Source organism: Papilio polytes, unplaced genomic scaffold, assembly GCF_000836215.1.
Source record: "Papilio polytes unplaced genomic scaffold, Ppol_1.0 DF823969.1, whole genome shotgun sequence".
Lineage (NCBI taxonomy): Eukaryota > Metazoa > Arthropoda > Insecta > Lepidoptera > Papilionidae > Papilio > Papilio polytes.
The window spans coordinates 79,985-101,820 of NW_013525235.1; the positions used below are offsets into that span (position 1 = coordinate 79,985).

The 21,836-nt window shown below is 34.1% G+C and overlaps 2 protein-coding genes across 3 annotated transcripts in view; one reads left to right on the top strand and one right to left on the bottom strand.

The window, feature by feature from the left end:
* LOC106101638 (GTPase-activating protein CdGAPr) overlaps positions 1–3,354 on the top strand; it is a 63,806-nt gene extending 60,452 nt beyond the window's left edge. For both annotated transcript variants that reach the window (XM_013280935.1, XM_013280934.1), the window contains exon 25: positions 198–3,354. In XM_013280935.1, coding sequence (XP_013136389.1) covers positions 198–279 — 82 coding nt within the window. In that variant the 3' untranslated portion in view covers positions 280–3,354. The remainder of the gene's footprint in view (positions 1–197) is intronic.
* A 2,446-nt stretch (positions 3,355–5,800) lies between these two features.
* Positions 5,801–21,667, bottom strand: LOC106101646 (SID1 transmembrane family member 1-like). The gene is made up of 19 exons (XM_013280952.1): positions 21,381–21,667; positions 19,611–19,680; positions 19,390–19,486; positions 18,332–18,454; positions 16,106–16,497; positions 14,879–14,962; positions 14,254–14,423; positions 12,865–13,016; positions 12,255–12,386; positions 11,900–12,005; positions 11,330–11,441; positions 10,473–10,655; positions 9,898–10,018; positions 9,327–9,449; positions 8,534–8,650; positions 8,024–8,156; positions 7,356–7,481; positions 7,082–7,160; positions 5,801–6,694 (listed from the first exon to the last, which is right to left on the bottom strand). The coding sequence occupies exons 1-19, from the start codon at positions 21,482–21,484 to the stop codon at positions 6,518–6,520; spliced, it is 2,601 nt and encodes an 866-aa protein (XP_013136406.1). The 5' UTR covers positions 21,485–21,667; the 3' UTR covers positions 5,801–6,517.
* Between the last annotated feature and the right edge of the window lie 169 nt (positions 21,668–21,836).

Genomic DNA, 21,836 nt, shown 5'->3' on the forward strand with positions numbered 1-21,836 from the left:
ACAAATCATAGATGCATCTTGCAACCTTTTTGTTATCCAATTTTCAATTTTATTTATCACATTTATAATTCCCTTAGTTGATACATTTATTTAAATAGATAGCTTTGAATAGATTTTCTATAATTTTAGATTGAAAAGTCATAGACGAATCCATATCTAATTAAACCCCATAAACAATCATTTAAATATTTTTGCAGGAAAGAAAAAATGTCTCCATCTTTCAACATACGTGATATGGCCGCATTATTCGAACAGAAATCACACAACAGCAACGGTTGACAGAAATATAACAAATATAGCGTATCTAAACTTGGAACACGTAGCTAGAAATATCTCGCATTATCTATAAAAACGAGTAACGCAACATATCGTTGTCTCTCTCACTATACAAAACAGAGATAGCATTAGTGAAATGTGACGTCAGACACTAGGTTTATTCGATTTTCGAGTTTACTGTTGGGACCAACTTACAGGTTTCAAATTAGCTCGATTTTCATATAAACTTTTTATATGTTTTGATATTTCTAGTTACGTTGTGAATGCTTCAAAGCGATAATTACGCTTGCAGACTTCATATATATAGTATTCTATATTAAACTTGGCCCGGTAACTGTGTTATTGCGGGTATTACTGTCAAAAAGATTTTCTGACAGTACTGTATAACAAGGATTTGACAGTTGACAGTTTGACATTAACAGTTGCTAGTGAGTTTGTAATTTATTGTCATGCTTACCGGGTCAAATAAGTCTGGCGGACTATACAACGTATTCAATGTAAAGGAATTTGTAACCGATCATTTGGATATTCGACTCTATTGCTATTGCTTTTAAGCGCAAAATAATATATGAAGTATTTTGTAACTATTTCGATGTCTTCCACAAAATTGTGGTGATGAAAATAAATTCGATTAAATTTAAGCATAATACATTTTTCTCTTGTTAATATTAAAATTGGACGCCTTAATAGCTAAATTTATCGTGTTCAAATATGTAGTTAAAGCATAGATATGTAATCTATAGATGTATTGTCTAATATACGTAATATGAAGCAAAATGGGGCGTAAAATGCCTCAACTGTATTGGGGAAAATTCCCTCAATATTTAAAAGAAACACTATCTATAGATGATATATCTATGGATAACGGCTTTTAGTCTTGTTATAGATTTTAATTATTTTATATTGTTAATGAAACATTTTTATACGGGCCTAATACGAGACAGGCGTCGCCGGGTATGGGGCTAGCTACCCCTCTATAAATGTACAAAATATTAAAAAAAAAACTTCGATTTAAACCATATTAATGGTAGCTACCCCTCTCCCTAAGATCTAGCCTAGATTATAGGTTGGCGACGCCCATAAGATAGAATATTCTACATTATGGAAATCCTAGAATACTCTACAATGTTATAGAAATTTCTAGAATGTTCTACAATGTTGTGGAAATTTCTAGAATATTCTATAATGTTGTGGAAATTTCTAGAATATTCTACAATGTTGTGGAAATTTCTAGAATATTCTACAATGTTGTGGAAATTTCTAGAATATTCTACAATGTTAGAGAAATTTCTAGAATATTCTACAATATTAGAGAAATTTCTAGAATGGAAGTCGAACGTTTGGTAAGTCATTGAGTTTTTGTTATATCTGATTTGCGGTATGTAGTTACAATGTAAATAGGAAATATATGCGTTAGCACTTAGCTTAGGTAAATAGGCGCGTTCACTATTTGTAAATATTATTTGCTTGTCGACTGTTTGAAATAATTTTGACTACAATAAACTCTAAAAAATCTGATACTTTTAAGCGAATTTCTAGTTTCATGCAAGTCTAAAGGTTTCAAGCGTTTTTTTTTTATTATCGCAATAAAAACCCACTGAAATTTTTCTAGGCGTAATGCCTGGTTTGCATTAGGCTAGTAATTCAGTCAAATAGTGATTTGGTATCTAAAAATCTTCTAAATTATTTGCTAATTCATTTGATTAAATTTATGGTGTTCAGACACATTTAGATTACTTTACTACCTACTCTACTAAATTACTAGTTTGGTGTGAATTAGGCCTAAATGGTAACACCCCGCGGTTTTTCGACAAGCGAGCAGTTTTGGTTGTCATGTGAGTTGTTATTTTAACTTATTTGTTATTCTACCGATAATTAATCCCTCACAGAAAAGTAGTATTATTTATATTAAGTTTGTACTTGCATGTTTTGTTGACTGTACCTCTGTTAAGAATCTCGTAATTTTTGCTGACGGAATTTTCAATGCAAATAAACATCTTCGATTTTGACAGAATGTACATAAAACAGTGAATTTGACAAAAAATATTTTACTCTTTAATTCAACGAAAATATAGTTGCTTTCTCTGTCTAGTTAAATTACTACTCGACCACAAAATATGATACCTAAGCCAGATTACGTCATATACGATATACAAAGAGTACACAAGTCAGCTTTTATAAATACTGCATATTTCATGCATAATTCTAAATTCATTCTTAATTCTACGTCTAATGGAAATTTCCCTAATTAAATCCTTAAAGATACAAAATCGTGTATTGCCATATGTAAAAACTAAATATGCATTTATTTTTGTAAGCGATATTTAAATATGCTGTGTAGTGTTAGAGGTCTAAATGATTCGATTGCATTTATATGAAAATTGCATTTTTATTGCATTTGCTTTGCGTAATTTGATAAATTCACTGAAGAAACAAATTAAAAAAAATGTTATCTCTAACAAAAGTCAGACGGAAATATGCATTTTTACAGACATTTCGTCAGTGGAAATCTACTGTTAGACGAATCATTAGACCCAACAGATAGATGTATAGATCAACAACTTTGGCCTGATAGGCATGAGTCAAACTATATTGTCTTACTAGCGCCATCTTTTTATGTCATTTTTTATCTATGTACCTACAATTTATTGACGGAATTAACCGATAATATTGTCTTTTCTTGTTGATTAGTTCTAGAAGAATATCTAGCAAGATGAGGCGTTGATATCGCGTTTGTTTCTTTAAAAAAATCTTTAAAATTCACTTACACATAGAAAATTACAGAATTTCACATAATTATAGTACGAAAAGAATATTTGACATTGGCGCTAGTGAGCTGTCAAATTTTAGTTCGACTTCTGTCAACCAGTTAGATTAATTTGTTGGTCTTTGTAGCTACATTGTCTTCAATAAATAAAGACAATTATATTTGAATTGATCTATGTAATTTTTTATACTGACATTAGATTTTTGCTGTTAGGAAAACCATAGACGTCGTTTACGAATAAATAGTAAAATACTAAGGGCCTGTCCCACTACTGGATGATACAGGCTCAGATAGCTTAAAAATGACGATGTCATAAGGGAATAAAATCCGATATTTCCATCACATTTTACACATTGGATTGTTATCAGACAATTTACTATTTGGTGGGACAGGCCCTTATTGTTTAAAAATATAGGTTGATATACGACTCATGCGTAATGCTTATGTATTATTTTTTGTTCAAATTTAAAAATAAAGCAGTAAATTTCGCGACGTCTATGGAAATCCAATATTGAGTGTTTCGAATTGTTTGTTTTTCTTAACCAAGAGAACAGTTTGAAGTAGTTAAATTTTCTCTATTTTTCCATATAAACAGACTGTGACTCTGCCAAATAAACGTATAGCAATGTATCAAACCATTTTTAAACCGTATTACGTAGGAAACAATGTAACATAATGTATGCTATTTCCAAATTTCAAATATTTATAATTATACGAAACTTTGTAAAGTATATAAAATTGCACGGAAACGGGACTCTGTCGAAGAAATCTCTTTAAAGTTGATTTATTGTTTATTTTTTAAATAACAAGAAAAATGTAATTATTAAAATCTAGCTGTTTGTAAATAAATTAATTTTCTTTTTTATGTTTGAAAGTTAAGACCTCATATTTTGCGATATCATAAAGCCAAGTTATGTTATTTAAATTAAAAATGAAACTTTTAGGTGTTAACGTTGATTAAAAAGTTAGCAAAAGAAAATGACAATATATGTGAAAGTGAAAGATCTGATTGTTTTTTTTACCAGACTTAGTCCCGTTTAATTGTAAAAGAGAGCTTTAAGGCGAGGCTTGCAATAGTTTAGCGGCCAATTATACTGATTGTACACAATAAAATGTATCAAAGCTAATTTTTTTTTTATTTACCCATATCCTACTACATCTATACGTGGTTTATGGTTATTCCACTTATTCCCACCAGCAGGTGATAATTTCTGGTGATTTTCAAAATCTACCGTAACTTTCGAGTACAAATTATCGTCTGGTTCCTAGTCATGCAGTTTTGGACAGTTAAGAAAACGGACATGTTTTAAAACAATCTGACAGCCAAGTTACATTGTGATTTTTTGTTTTAAGAAATCTCGAAAATATTGTAAAAAGGTTCGTCAGCTCTCATTTTTTAATTTGAACAGATAATTGATTTTTTTATATAGTTTTAATCAGCGTTTAACAGATTTACATGTTAAGAAATAATCAAGTTACAACTGATAATTTTTTTAATATTTTTTTTAAGTTGCATCTTTGACTTATTTTGAAAAAATCTAAAAATCATGGTAACTTAAAAATGGTTAACTTTTGTATAATGCACATAGTCAAAATTATCTCAAATTATCACCTCCTAGTGGGAATGTATCGAATAACCAATAACCCTGTATATTCTGATTGCCATGAAATATAACGTAGAATATCTACAAGTCAGTAAAAATAAAAAAAAAAACATGTTTGTATAAAAAGCAATTTTATTTACACAATCTTATTCCTGCTGAAACATTCGCACAAAAATTTTTGCATATATCAGAATGAAACGGACCTTTGTGTTTGAAAGTTAAACTTTTCTCCAACAGATTGCGTCGTTTATCATAAAATATAGATAGATGTGCTCTAGTGACAATTACGATAATTTTATAACATTAAACTTATTTTATGTGATGAATTTACTAAACACTAAACTTCGTGTCAATAACTAATGGGTAAGCAAACCACAAGTTACATACATTTTCAAGACTAACTCTTTGGTAATAAAAATTAAATGACACTGCAAATCACACAATCAATATTTTCATGTATTTAACATGTCATTTAACATTTCTAAAAAAATACGTCATATGTGTAATCTTTACGTTAATGAATATAGTTTTTTAAATAAAATATAAATCGACATAGATGTTACAGCATTTTTTGACATTGACAAAGGAAATACGAATTTTTAGTCAAAAATTTTGAATTTAAAAACAAAACATAGATATATACAAGTTAACAATAAATCAAAATAATTAAATAAACATAACCTTGTGCAGCTGTCATTCCCTTAATAGTCAAAAAATTAGTCAGTTCACATATTTTAGACTACAAAATCCTTGTCCTAACCTATAAATAAAATCTTTTCAACCGCAAATCTCTTAGTGACAACAAATACACTATTTTATAGGATAATTCTAAATCTAGCGCATAAAATATCTACATATATATTTATATTCTGATTTATTTAATATCACTTTATGTACATTCAAATATATTTAAAACTATATTACAATAAAGTTTTTGAGTACCATTTTAGATTGTCAATTATTTTATACAGATAAAATATCTATTCTTTTTGTTAATAAATGCTAAAGAACATAAAAACTTCAACTAACATCGATATCAACTAAAAATGTGTGGAAAAATCGATTTGAAAAACGAGAAAAATACAATATTTTGGTAAATAAAACAAAAGCACCAAATCAAATATATCACGAAAAATTGTAATGAAAATGTCATGTGCTTCAAGTTTCTTATTTAAAAATCTGCAATAATTATTTCTATAACTATATTATTTAATAAGGCTTCAAGAACTATCACGACTCATATAGTTAATATATTTTAGAATATTTACGCCTTTGACTAAACTATCGCAAAACTGTTTAGTGTCATTGTCACCTTATACGATACACTACTCGATTTTTAGTGCAACTAAACAGTCGAATTGGCTACAACAATCGATAATTGCACAACAGTCGTGCGATAGTTTAGTCAAATGTGTGCCCAACTCTTAAAGTTACGCTTTGATGCCGCTCGCACGCGGAATTAAAAAGCAAAAAGGGATCATTTTGTAACAATTGCCTTATTTTGAGATCATTGTACCATTCACCAATGCCCATAATTAAAGTGGTCAAAAAGACCGTGGTCTTCATACAGCATAGTCTAGACCATTTTCATATTTTGTGGTCTTAGACCATGAAGTAGTCTAGAATACTGTTATAATCGATTAGACCTTAGCACAGTTTAGTATACATACCGCTCTCTAGTAGACCGAGTTCCAGTCTAATAGACCATAGCACTATCTAGTAGACCATAATAGCATCTAATAGACCAAGAGGTCGTCCAGTTCAGTAGACCATAACAATATCTAGTAGACCACGTGGCCGCCCAGTAGACCATAATACCATCTAGTAGACAACATTGCGGTGTAGACCACATGGCCGTCCAGTAGACGTGTTAGAAGACCATGATGTCAGTGCGCGGCACGTGTGCGAGGTTGTCGTCGATGGTGAGGTACATGTTGAAGGAGAAGAACATGGCGGTGGCGGAGAGGAAGTGCCACACGTCGTGAGAGTCGTATAGCTCCAGTAGCGAGCACACGCGGTTGCTCTGACGAGACTGCGCTGGAGTTAGCTGCAAGCATATAATGACAACTTATTAAACTCGTAGTCAAAGATATTCAAAAAATATATAAAGGAAGCAGACACTTCACTTGAGAATTTTTTCGTGATCTACTAACGCCATCTGTTGATATGTCCTCAAAACCAAGTCACGATAACTTATTTAGATGTTTTTTTTTCCCAATAGGTGTCTCAATCATATTTAAATGTTTATATTTCATTTGTGAGACTGTTTAGTTTATTTTATAACTAAAGACGTAGTTTTTTTACATGAATGTAACTTAGCTAACTCTTTGGCGATTAATTAACGGCTGGAATGCGGTAAACTAATTAAAATTTTCCAGCTAAAGTTTATTTATTAGACTTCAGTGTAAAAAAATGATTTAAAATATATACTCACAGCCCAGTTGGTGCTGAGATCAAGATAGAAGTAGCTGGAACCAAACCACACCGAGTACGTCAGCGCGATGAACACCCAACTAGAAGATATTTAAAAATAATAATTTAACTTCGAGCAACGCCATCTACTTTTAAACAGCAAAACAAAATTTATTAACAACGCCATCTACTTCTGAAATAGTAAAACTTTTTATGAAGTCGGTATTTGTGAATATAAAATAGCGCCATCTATTTAAATTTTTCAAAACTATTATACTAATGTCGGTATAGCTCACCTGTACCATCGTATAGACTCCCTGTGCAGCAGCTTCATTGCGATGTAGAATAGCGTGTAGAGGAAGAGGTTACTCATCAGCACCAACAGCAGGTGTGACGCGAAGTCACGACTGTGCTGTGCCACACTACACAAACAGACAACATTTACACTCATTTTTATACATAATTTCATGTTTTTGGCAAGTATATAACAATGGGGTGACTGTATATAATAAAAATAATGCTTATCTAATAAACAAGGTTGTGTTGTGAAAAAAATATTTTTTTTTATATCTACGCACGTCTGTTCCACCTTATTTACTGAACGGTTTGACCGATTTTAACAGACCTTTGATTGGAAAGTAGCTAACATAGGCAGGAATGTCATAGGCTATTTAAATTGTAATTTCGTTTTTTTTTTATAATACAAGATAGCAAACGAGCAAGCGGCCACCTGAATCCACCGAAATGGAAAGCGACCGCTGCCCATAAATCTGCAATTGCAGATGCGTTGCCTACCCTTGATTGACGGAGGAGACGAACATAAAGAGGACACTTACCCTTCCTATGCGTCTCATCCCCCGTAAATCCACTTTTCCTTCCCATCATTTCCTCTTAAGAAAAGGGTGGAAAGGGAAAGGGACTAAAATTGGAGTGAAGGTCGATGGAAATCGGTCTTTATGCATACCCGTAAGCAGCGAGTGCCCAGTTGGCGAGGTTGGCGAGCAGCAGCAGCACGCAGCGGCCGCAGCGCGCGGGCGTGACGGCGGCGCGCGGCCGCAGCGCCACCTCGCGGACAGCGCGCCACAACACGCCGCAATCTAACCCACAATACAATACTGGCTTAGTTATTGCAAGAAAATACCGGTAATGTACTATATACGATCTTAAATATGTAAACATTTTTTATTATATCATTTTTAATGTCTAAGCCTAAAAGTAAACTAAAGAAAAAGTTTCCACCAAAAATCGTTTTTTTTACACTATAGTATTGTTTTATATCGATTTTAAATAATCCTACTTCATAAATTTGAAAGTTATTGATTACTAAATATTTTTAAAATGTCTTGACAGATTTTAATGAAACTTGGCACAAATATCGACCTATTTTTTTATACTCCACGGAAATGTTCCATATAAATTCGAGGTAAATAACAAAACTCCCTTTTTTTATTTTTTCCCTAACTTCCTAACTCACCAAATCTAAACCTGCCGAGGTAGTATATCTGGAAGGTCATCACGAGGCAGGTGAAGAGGTGCAGCACCGTGAACCCCACCCAGAAGTAGAAGTTGGCGTTTAGCACACCCACCAGACCTGAACACAGATAATTGTAACAATAAAAAAAAGATAAATAACAATTATAATACGAAGCCAAAAGATAGACTGCAAAGAAAAAAATAATAGAGAGAAGTACCTTGTCGATAAACAGAAATAAGAAAACGACATCTCATCCCCCTCCATTATTTTTCTTTCTTACTCTTCCTTCTTTTATTCTGAATGCTGTTCTTATTTCTGCTATTATCAGATTTAAAGCGATCAGGAGCCCTAATTTAGATTCCCTTCCCTTTCCAATCCTGGTTGGCGAAGGAGCAGATTCGTAGAAAGTATGGGAAATAAATTCCTTCTATGATCCACCTTCTTATTTATGCCGCGTGCTCATCATCATCATCATCACCAGCTCACTATACGTCCCCACCGAGGGGCTCGGAGCCTACCCTAATTAGGGGTGACTAGGCCATAGTCAACCACGCTGGCCAAGTGCGGGTTGGTTGACTTCACACATATCTTTGAATTTCTTCGCCGATATGTGCTGGTTCACGATGTTTTTCTTCACCGTAAGAACGTCAGGTAAATTATGTACATATGAAAATTCGAAAAATCGAAAATCACATTGGTACAGCGGGATTCGAACCCAAGACCTGTAGATTACAAGTCAAGTGTTCAAACCACTGAGCCACCGACGCTCTGTTGTTTAAAACGATAATTTTACCTATGAATATGATGAGTGCGAGCACACCGAAGGTGGCGTGCGCCCGCGCATTGATATCCGGATGTCGCGCCTGGTAGATCTTCACCATGCACAGCACCGCCGTCACATACATGAACGATGTATCTGTAATACAAAAATATAAACAATTAGCTGTTGCCCGCGACTCCGTCCATGATAAAGATACAAAAGTAGCCTATAATATGCCCGTCTATATCAGCTACCATTCAGTGAAAGACTCGATTGGTCTTTTTGGAGATTTAAATAAAAAATAATTTAAATGGGATTTTCATATTAGCAACGGTAATACACCATCTTCCCGAAATCTATAATTTTTCTTTTGCTTTTACAAACAGACACTCCAATTTATTACATGTATAGATAGACGTAGATAACTAACTTATAGTGACGTCACATTGTTATAAGTGATGACGTCACGACGTTAAAAGTTGTAGTGACACTGTTATAAGTCATGACATCACACAGTTAGAAGAGTTGACGTCACACTGCTATAAATGATGACGTCACCCTGTTAAAAGTGATGGCGTCAGGGTATAAGATGCAGAAGTCGTACCGAACTGGAAGTTCATGCTGTTGGGGCAGACGTGGTAGGCGGCGGAGAGCAGGCCCTCGCTCACCAGCGCCACGCCCATCGCGTAAAGCAGCCCGAAGTGCTGCGGGATGCCCATCTCCTTCTGCACACACACATTACTTTGATCACATATTTATTGGAAATTATGACTGGTATATATATGTAGTTTGTGGCACAGCGTATGTTGGGGTCGTGGCTTCGAGTGTGGTGGGAAGTGTCAAGTTATACAATGGGTATGTTTACAGAGGGGCGTGGCATGTTAAACAGAGGGCGTGGCACGTTAAACATGGGGTGTGGCATGTTATTCGGTGCGATATGTCAAGTTTTACAATTAAGTACATCACGTCATTACATGACATACTCCACTTGTCTACTACATCAAGTGGGTGGTATAACATACAGTAGGGCGTGACATTTTACACAGGGTGTGTCATGTTGTACAGTGGGCGTGTTATATTATACAATGGGCGTGGCTTGTTATACAGGGGGCGTGGCATGTACACAGTGGGGCGAGTCATGTTATACAGCAGGCGTGTCGTGGAGTGGTTTGTCAGTACCTCTCGTGCGGTGTCAGCGCGGTGCTGCTGGTGCCGGCGCCACACCTGCAGCAGGAAGAGCGCTCCGAGCAGCACGTAGCCCAGGTTGGAGTACACGTGGTTAAAGTCCGAGAGCACCAGAAGCGGGTGAGCGCACAGAAAGTTGAAGTAGCACAGATCCTGGTTGCCGGACTGGTTCAACAACTGAAAATAAATTTCGTTCAAAGACACGATACTTTTTAAAACTACCCTCATACATAACAGTGTTCCATTCATCTCTATTAGCCGTCATATTTAAATGTACTCCCAAAGACTTAAGAAATATATAGATTAGACATAGTGAACAACATATTTTAACCGGTAACTTTTTTAAAGGTACTATGTTAGTAGTCAAGTTTAGTGCCACACTTACTCATCATCATCAATTTGCCCTTATCCCTTACAGAGGGTCGGCACAGTGCTGCTCTTCCATACATCTCTATCAGCTGGTATATCTGAATCCACTCCTTTTTTAAGCATATCCTCTTTCACACAATCCATTCATACTTTCTTCGGTCTTCCTCTACCTTTGTAGCCATCCACATTCATTCTTAACACTTTCTGGTTTATGTCCCCTTCCTGTCGTCGCATAACATGTCCATACCACTCTAACCTTTTGCTTCTCATTTTTTTTTGCTTTTTTAGTGTCACCCTTACTGACATGCTATAAAACATTTTATATTACAATAAGTTTCATCTTTTATTGTAAAATAAACTAAAAAGCCTCACAAAATAAAATTTACACCCATTGGGAATTCATTTAAATATAATTAATATGGACATTTGATATAACTCTCAAGGCGTATTTATGTCACTATAGCGACAAATGTGTCACTTACTCGCTGGTATGTGACAACGAGCTGCACAACTGGCAGCGTGTAGAAGATGGCCACAGTCAGCACGTTCCAGAGATACATCTTGGAGCGCGCAGACAGCACGCGCGGACGACATCTAGGAATATCATAAATACCATTTATTTTAATTATAGGGGTAAGAATTGTAAACTTAATTGAATAATTGGAATTAAATGTTTAGCGGATAAAATTGTATTAAATTTTTATTAAATTTGAGCGTATTTTACTATGTTTGAGTGACTTTAGTTAGTTGATTTATGCATGGCGTTTGACAAACTGAATTATCTTTATAATCAATGTTAGATTACCTAGCTGCTTGGAAATAATTTTTAATTTGTTTCTCTTGTCATTTATATTAATATAACACATAATGAATATGAGAATTTAAAACTTTAAACTTATATTTAAAATGTAACATAAGGTGTGCCTCAAGGGTGTATATTAGGCCCATCATAATTTTATATCAAACATTTCAACAAAGGAATTTATTAGAATTTAAGCACTTCAGATTTAATAAGATTATATAAGACTAAAATATTAATTAATACAACTTACCTAGAAAGATTAGCCACACATAATCTACCACTTTGAAGGTAGTCGCCATTCTCCACTGTCGCGGTATCATCAAAGTCAGATTCTGTGTCAGAACTCGAACTACGGTCTATTTGTAAAAGAAATAAACAAAAACTTAGTTAATTTACTCGCTGTAAATGAAGATTTAATAACAAAATAACGGTTTTAAGTTCAAGTTATAAGACTTTTATTTGCAACTTCATTATTCTTAAGTCTGTAATAAAAAGTTGTGTAGCAAAATATTACATACAGTTTGAAAAACGATACATTACTGGTTTAAAAGTTCAGAAACAAGAAAAAAAGTGCGGGTAGACGAAAATTTCAATTTAACGCTCACCCGTGCGTATCGGCTGCGCGTCTTCGGCCACATTCTGTCGGTAGCTGCCGCTGCCGTCGGACGTGTTCACAGTCCGCCTGCGCCTCGCCAGCGGCTCTTTACTGCCACGTGGCATTATTGTCGATATACCTTCTGAAAATACAATATTTAAGGGCACGTATAAGCGTTAAGGGTTGGTCGAATTACGGTTTTAGTGTTTTACCCCCACCTGGTGTTGTTTTAGACCCCCCCCCCTTATATCTATTTTTTAATTATTAGCTACGATACGATACGATCCAACTTTTTGGAACCTTAAGTTAGTATTGACTAAGTTATAGTATAAAGTAATCTTATTACAGTTACTAACATTTTAAATGCAAAAGTTTGGATGGATGGATGTTATAGTTTATATCCTAAATGACTGAAAAGAACTCTATGAAAGGCATAGATGTAGAGGACAATCTAGAAAAAAAACAGAGGCTACTTTTGATTTATAATTTCTCGCGGACATAGTCACTGGTCAAAGCTAGTATACACCTCGTAATTTCGTGATTTTAGGACCCCTTTTAAATAACAATTCAATTCAAATTTACCCTGTCTGAAATGTGTTTAAGTTGGAAAAAATCCTAACCTTCACTTTGACTGGAGACTGTGGAGCCAGGAGTGTTCCTCTGGAAGACCAGGGCGATGAGGAATGCCACGTAGAAGGAGAGAAAGAAGCAGAGCGCGGCTACTGCTGCCACCACGTATTCTTGGTACGATATCGTCTGGATTATCTTGAATCTGGAGAACAAATACTTTGAAATGTATTTTTATGACGTTATGAGTTAACTAAGCCGTTAGTTTTATCTAAACTAGTCATTGCTCGCGACTTCGTCCGCGTGATTTTTTTAATTGCAGCGTTCTAATCTATACTAATATTATAAAGAGGAAATATTTGTATTTTTGTATGTATATAAATAAATCAAACATAACTTGGCCGATTTCAAAAATTCTTTTAACGTTATCCTTGAGTAACAGGCGTATATTTTTTATTGCACGTGAACGAAGTCGTGAGCAATCTTTATCTAACTATACTATTATAAGAAAGCGTAAATACATTTCTTTGTTGCTTAATATGTCAGCAATGGGGATGTTTCCTAATTTTTGGAATTACTTTTATTATGTAGATAAACTATATCTAAACAAGAAAAAAAATATAATAAAATCATATACGCAACATTTAATTACAAAAGAACTTAACTAAAACCAACTTCTCGAAAGACCGCGAAAACGCCCCATGACATGACGTCTTTTCTTTGCTAACAAACCTCGCGTCGCGGTCTGTCAAAGTCATTCAAAGTGACCAGACGTAAATTAAATTAGCTATTCAAATAATTTTTACTATTTTTTTTCGTCATAATGATCGAAAAATTTGCTCGTAAAATATGTTTTAAATATAAAAACACTTAATAATGGAGTCCTCATAATATAACACACGCAAACTCAATTATTATAATCATTAAAAAAAATTATAAATACAAAATGCACTGACATTCACTGAAGCTGGTCACACTGCCATGTTGTTTGCGAAGAAGCTACGTCACCGAGCTCTGATGGTGTTTGAGATAGAGTAATGGAGGGTAAAAAATATTGCAGCGTTTTTAATTTATATTTCAATGGAGACAAACATTTAAGGTCTCCAAATGTTATTATAGGTTTTAAAATACTGTCTTTAAATTATTAAACATAACTTTATTTGAATTTGTAACATTAGGAAACATCCCCATTACAGCATATTTTTGGATAATTCTCTTTTTATTAAAAAGCCCTACACTTACGTCACGCTTTAGGCTATATGTTTTAACGCTATTAAACTTAGACGGTAAATGATTTTGAAAAATACCTTTGTGTGAAATACATAAATTACAAGCTGCCAACATTACGGAATCAAGGTCATTGGTAACGATAATTTTGACATATTCTAATAAGTTTTTGACAAACGTGGGAACAGCTAGTTTTAGATAAGTGTTTGACTAACTTGAACTGTTTCAGTCTGCCGTCAGCCGAGGTGACATTGACGTCAGTTTGGTGCCAGCCGAGCATGCGCGCCATGCGCGGCAGCGTGGCATTGCCCGTGGCCGCGGTGCAGTCCGCGTCTGACGTCTTCACTATGAACACTATGTAGAAACCTAACGGGAACGTGTCTTGCTGTGTAGAGAAATAGAACAAATATAAACAAATTTTAGAGGTAGACCTAGAAAGGGATGGATTGCGTGAAAGGTGACATGATAAAGGGAGAAACTGAGATGAGTATGAAAGAGTTATGTGGAAGACAATAGGAATATCTTAAAGCTAAATTTGATACCTAGATTTATCAACCTTACTTCTTACTAATATTATAAATGCGAAAGTTTGCATTGACTGTTCGATTTCGACGTAATTTGAAAAACACATAGGTTACTTAAGTTTGTTAATACTGCAAGAACGGAGTCGTGGGCTACAGCTAGTCTTACTAATATTGTAAAATGTCTGGATGTACAGATGTTAGAGTTTATAACCTAAACTGCTGAATGGATATCGATGAAATTTGGCATAGATCACTATTCCTAGAAAAAATGATTATATTCTATTCTATAAAAGTCTATATATAATTTAATAATTACCGTCAATGTGATACCGCCACGTCGCGTCATCGTCAAATAATACCCATCATACAGGATGTCTCTTTCGTTGTCAAACACCGGACACTGAGAATACGTAAAAATAATTAAAAGCTACCAGAAATGTGATTAAGCTTACTGATATAAATAATACCTAAATCCCTAGACTTCAATGTAATATTGATTCTCAAATAACGTCCAGTTTTCATTGTTAAAACACTTGTTTAGCAACAAAACAACAATCTCTTTTAATTAAAAAAACATTTATTCCCACATTTTTTTTATAACATAAGGTGGCAAACGAGCAAGCGGCCACCTGAATCCGCAAAATGGCGAAGCGACCGCTGCCCATAGACATCCGCAATTGCAGATGCGTTGCCTACACTTATACGACGGAGGAGACGCATATAAAGAGGATATTTCCCCTTCCTATGCATCTCCTCCACCGTCAAATCCACTTCCCATTCCCATCCTCTCCTTATGAGAAAAGGGTAGTAAAGGGAAAGGGACTTTAATTAGGCCTCCGGCATCACACTCATCAGACGAAACACGGAATTGCTTCCATTTGACGGCTGTCTTCTGTGTGGTAGTGGTATTACACCGGGCGTGCCCTGCAGTGCTAAGATGTTAAAGCGGGCACTACCACTGTAAAACATATGTAACATAAGACATATTCTAGCAGTTTTAACTGAAGTCAATGATATGCGTGCAAAACTGAACAGTTCAACTATTATTTAAAACTGTGTATAGAGGCCAACTGGACAGTTCTAATATCAGTTAAAAATTTACCGCGACACTGCCAGTTTTAACTGAACAGTTCAACTCACAAAACTATTAAAACATTACGAGTTAAATTCGACTGTGTTAGGGGATTTCCAAGATTATGACACACTGATATGAATTATCAAAATTATCTTAGGGTCAGTCCACTGGCCGATAGTCTCTGATAACTTAAAAATGACGTCACTGTCAGATAAGGGAATAAAATCCTATATTTTAAGAACACATTCGATTATCAGACAAATGGCTCCAAAAGCCTAACGGTTTATGGTACGGACTACCGATCTTGCGGTCGAGGGTTCGAATCCCGCCATTCGACTATTGTGAACCATATCCTAGCAAGCCTAGAGTTGGAATGGTGAAAGGAAATATTAGTAAATTAACAAAAATCTACTGATATAAAAAATGCAATTTGGTGTGTGCTATAAAATTCAGATAAAATGAACTCACCGATATATTTTGTATCGAGACGACAGCGCAAATATCGTCATCAGATTCTATCATAACAATAACACTCTTAGGTCTTGAAAACCAACCATAACTTTGTTCCATATTACTCTGTACGAAATATCTGTCCAATTTCTTCTTTTCCGAATCATCCAATTCCTCATTACACATGTATTTCTTTTTAATACTTTGCGTTGTTATATCTACCATTTTATTTGGTTCCTGATCAAAAGGGTAGAAGTAATATTTCGGTTGACTTGGTGTACTATTTAAAAATGTTTCTTTATTTAATTTTATATAGAAATCTTGCACTGTTTCTACTACTATGGTTACGCTGATTGGGTCAGGTGATGATGTCGTCAGATGTACGATAGGGGGCGGCAGAGTTGATAAATCTATAAAAGAATTATGTTATTAATTATCTTTGTTAGTCTGTTAATTGGTGCGTTAATATGTTATACGAAAATTGTAAGGGATTTTATTCGTATATAGAAACAAGGATATCGGAGTCAGAAATATGTAAAACCCACACAGGCTTTTAGATAATCATTACAAAAAGGAATTTTGTGACATTTGACAGATCGTGAATCAGCTGTTATAATTTAGTTTGGTTTATGCTCTCTAGGTCAAAAATCCTTGTTGGCATATATCTAAATATCTTGAAGGGTTTTAAGTTCATTGTAACATAAAAATCACACGTTACAAAGGTGCACATATTGTACACAACAATCATGGAATATTTTAATTATTTATTCAACTTTAATATTTAACTAGCCTTCGCCCGCGATTCCGTCCGCGTGGAATAAAAAAAACAAAAGTAAGTAGCCTATGTCCTCTTCCAGACTATCCTCTACAAATGTCAAATTTCATCGAAATCCGTTCAGCAGTTTAGGCTACAAACTAACAAACATCAATCTAAACTTTAGCATTTCAATATTAGTATGATTTATTTTATACTAGCTGTTGCTCCCGACTTCGCCCGCGTGAAATAAAAAAATGTAGCCTATGTTACAGATAATTTACCTTTCTAACGATGTACGAATTTTTTAAATCTGCCCAGTAGTTTTTGAGTTATTTCAATACATACAAAAATAGATATCTTTCCTCTTTATAATGTTGTATAGATAAAACGATATTGACGATAAATAAAATCTTGCTTTATTGCTTGCTTGTTTATGACTTTATTTGTATTATAAAAAGTTCAAAATGTAGCAAATTGTATGAAACGCGTGTAAACATAATCAAATCATACGTATCATGTGTGGACAGTAGGCCGTCCTGTCTCCTTTAACTAAGCGGCATTGGACAAACAAAAAACAATATTAACAGCTCGAATATATATTTTTTTATAAAAAAATATTAGTAGATTTTTGTTAATTTACTAACATTTCATTTAACCATTCCAACTAACCACTAGGCTTGCTAGGATATGGTTCACGACAATCGAATGGCGGGATTCGAACCCTCGACCGCAAGATCGGTAGTCCGTACCCCAAACCATTACGCTATTGGCGCTTATTAATATCCTTTTAAACCCTAATAAAATGTAAAGAAACCTATGTAACTATTCAAATAGTGAGAAGTTGAAAAATATTCGTATGCACTTAAAAGTGTTGTTCTAATCAGGAATGTTTTATAAATACGAATATAGGTATTGTTGGTTTTACAAAACAAAACTACGATAACGGTAAAGCGTTTTTTTATAGACTGCCGTAATTACTTTCACAAAATCTCGCTGTGGCAACTACAATAGAAACTCGATAAGTTAAAGTCCAAGGGAAACACAAAATATTTTAAGTTTTTAGGTTTTAAGTTATCAAGGGTCTGTGTTATAGAGGTTTTGGGCTCTGATGGGAAGGGAACATATTATTTTTTGAAGTTATCGAGGTTCTATTGTACCAACTGTTTTTTTTTTACTTTCAAATATTTTAAAAACATTACAACAGCTTGGAAGATATTTGATATAGTCATATTTAAGCATTAATAGTTACTTTTTTTATAATTCTTTTTCCAGCCAGTCCCAAGTTTACATTAACCCAGGACAGTTGGACAGTAGCGTAGAACTGGCATAGACTGTTAAAATTCACCGGCGCCATTGTCTATACCAGTGCTAATTTTAAACTTTACTGGCATAACATAAACTAGGTATTATATAAAAATATGTTATCTCTATGTTAGGTGAAAAATATTTTCGTTCTACCCTACACCTGCATTACATGTCATTCTCACCGCAAGTGTCCTCATCCTGCGAGAATATATTGTTATGTGGACAGAGAGTGCGCGAGATGTTGCTGAACTGCTCCAACTGGAGTGGTGTCTGGACCAGCATCGGCAGCTGCCATGAGAAGACACCTTAAACAGAGTAACCAATAGGCTTACCCCAATACGAGACTGTGTGAGGCTCAAAAGTACTGCTTAGAGTACTCATACTGTACTCTACGAAAATAGGAGTGCTTTTAAAGCGTTTGTCGTTTGAGAGCCCTAATTTAACTACCTTTCTCTTTACCACCCTCTTTTTTAAGGAGAGAATGGGAGGAGGAAGTGGATTTGACGGAGAAGGAGATGCATAGAAAGGGCAAACATCCTCTTTATGTGCGTCTCCTCCTCTGTCGAATAAGGGTAGGCAACGCATCTGCAATTGCAGATGTTTATGGGCAGCGGTCGCTTCGCCATTTTGGCGGATTCAGGTGGCCGCTTGCTCGTTTGCCACTTATTGTTATAAAAAAGAGCCGCCAACGAATTTTAACGGCATTAAAATAAAAAAATAATAAAATAACTTTATTAATTTTCTCTCAGTGCAGGGGACTGGTGTCCAAACTAGGGTGGCCCCTGTATGATGTACCATAACCATGGAAGCTGATGAGCTGGTAGCCTGCTAAAAAGTAATTCCAAAAAACCATGTGCTTATGGCTTATTAAATACTAATCAAACTGTGAGCCGGTTCTCCGATTCATGTGAACTATAGGTCAGCTTATGAGCTGATTTATAAATCATCAATTTTAGTTGAATTTCCCATCACTACAACTAGTCCCTTTTTTTTATAACAGAAAGGTGCAAACGAACAAACACAGAGACGGTCAACGACGGCCATGGACATCCGCAACACCAGAGGAACTACAGATGCGTTGCCGGCCTTTGAATATGCAGTCTCAACTAGGGGACATGATTCAAAGATTTTAACAATCAAAAAACTGATTAAAAGTAAAAAAAAAACATTCTCTTAATACCAGGTTAACAATATCAAACTTTATTTCTTTCTGTCATATTAAGCTTATCCTTGTTCTTACCTTTTTGTTGTCTAGCAGTAATGAATAATGGATAGGTGCCATTAGCGAAGTCGCTTGCCACTGTCACACGCGCCGGAGTGTCATACGCATCTTGGTCCTTGCAAACATAATTTTAAATGAATGTTCAACAAGCATCTAATGTTTATCATATTTTGAACCCTATGTTACAAGTAATAAAGATCTTTTTAATATAAATGGAATATTGTATATGACAGACTTACCCCAGCAAACTCCATAATGTATTCATCATTTTTACTAACGTTTACTATATATGAAACACCATACATATACCTGGAATTAAAAAGAATCATTCAAGCTATCATACTTCATACTAATATCAAAAATGCGAAAGTTTAGATGGATGGATGTTTGTTAGAGTTTGTAGCCTAAACGATTGGACGGATTTAGATGAAATTCGGTATAGTTGTAGAGGATTGTCTGGAAGAACTCTTAGGGTACTCACTTTTTTTTTTATTCCACGTGGACGGAGTCGCGGGCGAAAGCTAGTTATTAATAATAAATACCACTTGTGTTCTTCATCACTATCTACATTTATGCCAAATTTAATCAAGATCTGTTCAGCAGTTTAGGCTACAAACTCTAACAAGCATCCATCCAAACTTTCCCATTTATAATATTAGTAAGAAGTAATATTCATAAATAAACAATAGACAACAAAGTAAGAAATAAACTTTTATATAATTATATTGCATTGGCAGTTCAAAGGTTAAGAACATAGATTATAATTCAATGACCATATAAAATGATCATTGACACTTGAGTAGTTTTTTTTTATATGAGAAGAGGGCAAACAAGCGGCGGGAACACAAAGGTGGTCAACAACGCCCATGGACATCCACAACACCAAGGGTACTACAGATGCGTTGCCAGCCTTTGAGGAAGTTGTAGGCTCGCTTCTTAAAGGACTCTAAGTCATATTGGTCTGGAAATACCGCCTGTATACATATAGAAAGCATATAGATTATTTATTTACTTAGATTAGAAAAAAACATTTGTGTCTTTTATCAACAAAAGTAAATAACAAATGAAAATTTAAGATAGTAAAATGGACAACTGCTAGAAAGCCACATCTTTCCAATATTATAAATGTGAAAGTTTGTATTTTTAACTGTATATTTGTTAGAAGGTATCTCCTAAACAGACAAATGGATCTCCATGAAATTTAACATAGATGTAGAGAATAGGGTGGAATACATTGAGACTACTTAATTTTTTTTTTATTTAACATAGTTGTAGGTGACAGCTAATTTGTATATAAACTATAGTATGTCTAAATAAGATAGATTAGTTTGATAAATGACGCGAATGAAGTATCAAATTCAATTTATATGAAGTCAAATACCATCCTTAATAGACTGGTATTGTAGTGACAAAACAAACACACATAGCCAACAATTTTGAACTGTCGATATTAAATAATTATCAAACTTATTGACTTATTCTTTGTCAAAATATGTACCAATAATGTTAATAATATAAAGTACTTTGGAGCCCTAACCACCGGTTGCTGGAGTCATCACATATGGCAGCCAGAAGTGCCCTATTTTTTACATGTTTTATTTTTATACAATTCATGTAAAGTTATTTATTTATTAAGTAAATAAAGATATATGAAATAATAATGTAAAGTACTTTAAGCATCCTGTGATAAACATTATCTATGTTTTACTAGAATACATTGTATACCTAACAGGAAGTCAGTATTAACTTATAACAAATAAGGTTTATTGGAATACTTCTGACCAGTTTAATTATTTTATTGTGAAATCAATAAAATAATTTGCATTCAGTATTTTTCTTACGTTCTTTGTTATGTTTATATTGTAATCGACATCTATGTCCTAAATTCATATCTAATTTCATGAAACACGACATTTAATTGCAAAGTGAATTAAATTTTCAAGGAAAAGATTGATTGTTTCTATTAAACAAATAACTACGTTTGATGAGGTTTAAATATTTGTACTTACGTATTATTGTAATGAAATGTTATTCCATCGCTCTTTCTTTCTTGGCATAAAGAAAAAGGTATAACACATAATAAAAAGAATTTCAGCAGCTTAAATGTATTCATATCGCTTAATTTGTGTAAATAATTCGAGTACTACAAAATACCGTACAGCACATTATTTTTTGCGATTAAATTATTTTATTTCATTTTACTATTACATAAAAATCAAACTTATGATAATTTGGGGAAAATATTGAGCACCAAACAACTCACAATAGCAAATCGAATGACGCATAGGTGCAAATGTTTTGACGTTTAACTGGTTTGACGTCAATTTGACAGTGAAATAAAGTGACAAAAAAACTAAAGATTCAATAAATAGTAAAGATAACTAAAAATCACAACAAAAAAACAAAATACTTTGGTTTTAAGGAGTTAAATTAATCTTATAAATCAAGTTTTAAGTACTTTTATA